Source organism: Pterocles gutturalis, unplaced genomic scaffold, assembly GCF_000699245.1.
Source record: "Pterocles gutturalis isolate BGI_N339 unplaced genomic scaffold, ASM69924v1 Scaffold50443, whole genome shotgun sequence".
NCBI lineage: Eukaryota > Metazoa > Chordata > Aves > Pterocliformes > Pteroclidae > Pterocles > Pterocles gutturalis.
Window position 1 is genome coordinate 5,248 of NW_010127535.1, and position 6,129 is coordinate 11,376.

The 6,129-nt window shown below is 35.4% G+C and overlaps 1 protein-coding gene across 1 annotated transcript; it reads right to left on the reverse strand.

The window, feature by feature from the left end:
* Positions 1 to 2,032: 2,032 nt before the first annotated feature.
* On the reverse strand, positions 2,033 to 6,059 carry LOC104466013 (dimethyladenosine transferase 2, mitochondrial-like; the record flags this gene model as incomplete). The annotated part of the gene is made up of 4 exons (XM_010079301.1): positions 2,033 to 2,219; positions 3,651 to 3,802; positions 5,105 to 5,167; positions 5,970 to 6,059. Coding segments are annotated over 4 exons (492 nt in total), but the record flags the coding sequence as incomplete, so codon positions are not given.
* Between the last annotated feature and the right edge of the window lie 70 nt (positions 6,060 to 6,129).

Sequence of the window (6,129 nt, forward strand, 5' to 3'; positions counted from 1 at the left end):
GAGTGGATAGCCTCAATTAATCAAATCCATAGACCTACTTCAATTTCACTCCCCCGTATTTATTCACGTACAACAGTGATTTTCATTTTTTTCCATCTCTTCCATCAATACCAAAACCATTTTTATGGCATTGTTCTCTTCATTTCACATTCGTGATCAGGGCTAAACATACTGCTTACACTTAGAAATCAAATCTCATTTCAAGTCTCCAGTTACACAATATTCCTCCCACTTACAGACTCCCACTGTTACCTTGGGTGTCTCTGCATTGTCTCAGTAAATGCTGTTTTCCAGCAGCATAAAAAAAATCATAACAAATAATTTTAGTTTTTTTCAGTTCATGTTTGAAGTGTTATCAGCAACACAGTTAAGGAATTTTATACAGACAGCAGTGGTGTTTTATTTTATGCATTGAATACTTTTCCTGTATCAACTATATCAACCATGTTGATATGAGACATCTTGCTGCAACAAGAGCAAGGGATCTGATTCATGTGGCGGGGAGGACGGAATCAGCCCAGCTGACACTGCATTCTTGTAGACCAGTTGATAAGACAGTTACCACCTACCAAGACTGAAAAAAGGTAGAATTGCTTCCATTAATGCAAGTTAGCCATTCATAGTCAATTTATAATGCAAGTTGTCTGAAATCCCAAGAGATGTAAACAGAAAGAAAGCCTCAAATCTTCACAACCTACACCAGAACACCAGTAACGCTCCGAGACAGACTGCGAATTAATCCTCAGCCTTTCCAGTCATTTCATCATAACAACATTACAAAGGCGTATCAACAGCTTTGACAGCTGTAGCCTAGCTAGCAGAGTGAACTGAGGCTGCTTGAAATCAATTTTTCTTCTGCAGCTGGAAATACAGAGGAGAATGCTTATCACATCTGTACCTCACACTGTGCTCAAAATATACAATTCTGTGTTTGCATTGTTGTGGTTGATGCTGTTTTCCAAAACCTGAAAATAGCTGAGCCTTTACAAAAAAGGCATTTTATTAACTCACGCTCTGCTAAAATAAAAAGCATATTTTTTTGCCACAGTTCTTCCCAGAGGAGACAGCAGAGAACACAACCCGTACAGCCTGCCAGCACTATCAGACAACAACAGAAGAGTTACATGGTAAGACAGGAGAAGAAACTAGGAACAGGTTGCATTATGGAATACTATGCCTAAAAAGAGAATTTTAATAGCATATGGTTTTGAAGTAAATTATTTTGTACATATAATACACATTCAACAAATACGTATTAACAAAGGTTGCAGGTAAGATGATTTTTTTTTTCCAAACTCTTCATACAGCACTGAATGTTCTGGTGACTTTGGTTTTAGACCTAAAATAAGATAAAGCCTATACGCATATAGGTGTTCATATATTGTAATCTAGAACAGGCTGCCCAATGTTGTTTTCAGTTTTTCAAAAGAAAGGATTGTTATGACTTTTTCAACAGAGATATAACAATCTTTAGTTAAAAAAAAGTCAACTCTCAGTTGATATTTTATCATGCTGTCATTACCTTGTCTTCTATTAACCCACCACTATTGATTTATTGATATTATGCTGACTTTAGACTGCATGGTTTTTAGATCACAAGACAATATAACAGATTCAGTGGTTGTAAAGACCTAAGTATTTTGTGAATATGGGGAAGGGCATTAAAATCACTTAGCACTAAAATACAAACCACACAAATAATGATATTTGGTCTGTTATTTTTTTCAAATGTAAATATAGAGCAGTGTAACAAAAAGTTCCATTTAAGTGGTAAATCCAAAAGCAACAGGTCACTAATATGCTCCTGGAAAAGATGCAAAGTTTGTCCATTCTAGATAGGATTGTGATCAAATAACTGTGAATCCATTACTTTCATCCTGTGTAGAAGGGCTCTTGTTACTTGCTAAATTGTTTTCCTCTTTGGACAGGAAAAAATCTAGCTAACAGCATGTCTGATTTTATTTAAATCATTTCTTATCAAAGTAATCTTCCAGAAGCAAAGGTGATCTTCCAAAAGACAGCAGCTTTAGGTTTATAAGTTTATGTTCCTTATACTTTCCAAGACTTCATCATGAAACCAAGTTTCAGTAAACATATCAGAGTTTTGCAAAGCCTCAAAAAGACGCCTATAGTCTTCTGGGTATAAGTTACGTGTTTGAGCATTGTTTGGAATTTCTAGCTGACTCAGTAATTTGCCACCACTGTCCAAGCTCCACGAACTGAAACAAACAAACAAAGAAAAACAATAATGGAGCATTTATTTCTGTCAAAAATTAAAAAGCAAGAAACAGTATCTGAATGTCCATTTCACTCTTTCACAGCTTCTAGAAGAAGTTAACATCTTCCTACAACACAAGTTATTTTCAATCCATACTGCAAATAGGAAGAAACCTCTGCTAATAAGACATATAAATACAAAATAAAGCCCCCAGCAGACATAGACAATACCAAATCACATAAGACAGCTCATTAGAGGGTAGATGCCCTCCCTCCTCCTTCCACCCCAACTGCTTAAGTCAGTAACAGGCATTACAGCATAAAAAGGGGTGTTGTGGTTTAAACCTGGTTGGCATCTGAACACCACGCAGTCGCTCACCCCCTCCTCCCAGCGATGGGGGAAAGAATTACTAGCTACTGCGATGAAAGTTAACTCTGTACCAGCAGAAACCAGGACAAGGGGTTATTCTTCAATGCCTGGGAAATTAAAGCCAAGGTCATCTTCAAGAAGATGATTCAGTATAGTATGAGTTAGTGTGACTTAACATCTCCCAGGTATTTTTTTCTATATATAAACAGATGTATCCACTGTCTCCCCATCTACATCACTGCTGTGAAAACGAGACCTTTTATAAATGTGCATATACATTAACTATTTCCCAGACAAGAAAAGGGTGTATAAATACAGAGAAGATGCACATTAGAAGCCTTCAAGGTTAGCTCCACTTCCTGGATGAAGGATCGAGTGGAGATTAGGTACACCCCTGAGCTTTAGGAAAGAAATCCATTAAAGATCTTTGCACTTGTCTTTGCTAAGTGAGTTACTGGAATTTATTAGGGTTGGGTTTTTTTTTTTTCCTTTCTGGAAATTAACTTCCATAAACCACTACCAGAAAATGAGATATATATTAATTATTTTCATTAACAAGTTGAAGTCAATGCTTTCCAGACTGCAAACACTTCCCATTTATGGGAAACAGAAATCTACAGATCATAAAGCAAAGCGAATACCTCCAATGTAATACCAAAAAGAATAATTAAAGCCAGTTGTATAATTGCTATATAAGTCTAAAGCCTATTTTTTTAATTAGATAACAGAAAGCCATTTGAGGACAATACCACTCCACCTTCAGTAACCTTCAGCTGTTTTCATTAGCATTGCTTTGATGTCTGTTATAAACTGAAACTCTTTTTCAACTTGTAATTTCTATACCTGCAAAACTCTTGGTGACTTTATTATGTCTGTAAAGTGAGTGATCTTGCAGATACATGACCTGATCTCCACTGGAGTACAGACAATTACTGCTCGTCTACATTTTAAATACTTGTCAACATTCCTGTCAAACCTCAAGTTTTTACCACCTGTGATATTTAATATTTTCCTATATCTCTCTAAAGAAAAAGTATAAAAACTGTAATTCTTTCTTACTTACTTTAATTTATCAGTAAGTCTGGACGTGGGTTTAGCAAGACACTGTTTCACCATGAAAATAAAGGTAGATGAAGTAGTGGGATTCAAGCCTCCTATAAATAGATTTTGGTGAGGAGTCAGTCGTACCAAACATAAATGGTCATTTGGCAGCCACTGCAAGAAAAACAAAACAAGCCACTGGAGTAATTTTTAAGACAGTGTGTGTCTTTAGCTAAGAGTAAGCATTTCAACTGTGCCACCAGTAACATTTCTAAAAGAGTTTTAGAAGTCTTAGCAAAATTATTTCAGTGTAAGCTGAGGCTTTAAAACTTTGTCCTAGAACGAAGATGCTTTACCTCTCCCTGTCCCCCAAACAGGAAAGGAAATAGGAAACAAAACAGACATGCTATCACTTTGGTTTTATTTTTATTTTTTAAGACTGAACTTTCTTAGTGGAAATAGACAAAACAGGTTTGATGTGAGTTTTCAGGAGATTATATGGCCTATAGTACTCCTGTACTATGCATGGTATCAGTTCTGCCTGCCTTTTGTATATAAAGATGGAATTATTTGAGTTTAACACTAAGACAATATTGCAACTTGAGGATTTTATGAAAGTGGGAGGAGGTGAAGTCTTTAACTGAAATAAATGAACTTCTGTATTAGCACCAATGGATGTATCATCCAATAGATCTCACATTTGTACTTCTCCTTAGGCTGTCACAATACATCTTACATAATCACTTGACACACCTCTCTACATAGCTTTATAGCAACACACTTAGGTCACTCACATTTCCTTATAGTCACTTCTATCGTACAGTAACATTTCAAACAACACTCAATATACTGCCATAGTAGTTTTCTGCGGAGGGTAAAACCAAATATTAAGCAAACATGCTTTTATATTATTGGTATTAAACAGAAACATTCTTATATTATACAAAAGAACATCGTAACTTCTTTAAAAGAGAAAAGTAAAGAACTCTACACGTGGTATTTTTCCACTTCTCAAGTCTCAAGTTTTGAGACTTACACTTTTCAGCAATTAACTAGCATATGGAATCTACACTGGACACGTGAATAACCATTTTAATCAAAACCAGCAGCATAATGATTGTGCTATTAACTGTGGTAACACATCTTGATCAAGCAAGTAGATGTGACCCTGTCAGTAACTTCTTTTGAAAAAGACTTTACCTATTCACATCCTTTTATGCGATCTATCCACTATCTTTTTTTCCATCATAAAGATACTAGTTTATTTCAGTTTCTAAGCTAATAGCAATTCTTCACCCACTTCTAATGCCTCTACATGCCACCCCTAAGTTTTAATTAGAAGAACACTTCTTAAAAAATACACTATTCACAGCCAAAAAATATATGTGTAAATGCTGGTATAAAGTTAATTTAACCTTTAATTAAAGTGATTTATATGCATCTCCAAAAGAAGAAAAGTGCACAAAATTATCTTACCATGCTTTTTGGTACTGCCAGTCCCCCATTTTTCAAATTAGTTACAAATGATGACCAAGGTTCCTATGGGAGTGAGCAAATATATTACAGAATTGAAGTGCTTGGTTAGAATTTGGAAAGACATTTACAATGAATCCTGTCAAATTAGAAGTTTATCCTCATGCTAACATTTACTTTAAAATCATGTAAATATATTAGAACTAGGAAAGAAAAAAGGCAAGCAATAAGCATACAAAGGCTAGACTGAAAATATTATTCAATCCCATTCCTGACAAAGTATCTGAGTAGCACTGGTAAATTACTTATAATCAAATAACTTGCATATATTACCACATATTAGTGGGGCTACCTATTGGTTTCAAGTTCAAAATTTGAGCCAAAGCTAAAAACTGACAGGTGACCATAAGAACTGCTGTACAGAGTGTCCAACCAGCAGTCCCACCAGCTCAATAACTTATCTCCTGAAGTAGCTACAAGCACATGTACAGCAAACACTGTACAACCGGGGCACACATATGTAGTAGGTTCCCTGAGCATCATCTCATTCCTCAACTCCTTAATATTTACCTTAATGTATACCTCATGGTATAAGGTACATGGAAGACAATAGATCATGAAACTTAATTTTAGATTAGCAAAACATTTAAACTATGAAGGTTGGTTCCTAAATGCTGATTAAGTGAAAGAGCTTGATGCAAAACAGGACAGTTTCAGGTTTTTATATCCAAAAGTTTTCAATAGTTCTCCAACTAACTTAAACATCAAATTACCTTCCAATTAGTTTACAATAGTAAAATGCTATAAACCCTTTTTTAAAAACATGTCCATGGCATTAGACAATGTCAGCTGGTACAAAAAAACTTACCATGTGCAGTAGCTGAATTTCACATCCTACTTGCCAAAGTACAGTAAGGGCTTGGTAAGCCCTCACTTCCCCAGGCTTTGCTGTTAATACCTAACAAAATGGCAAAGAAAAAGCATTTTCACTGCAAAAACTAAGATTGCTTCTTTATCTGTGTAAAATC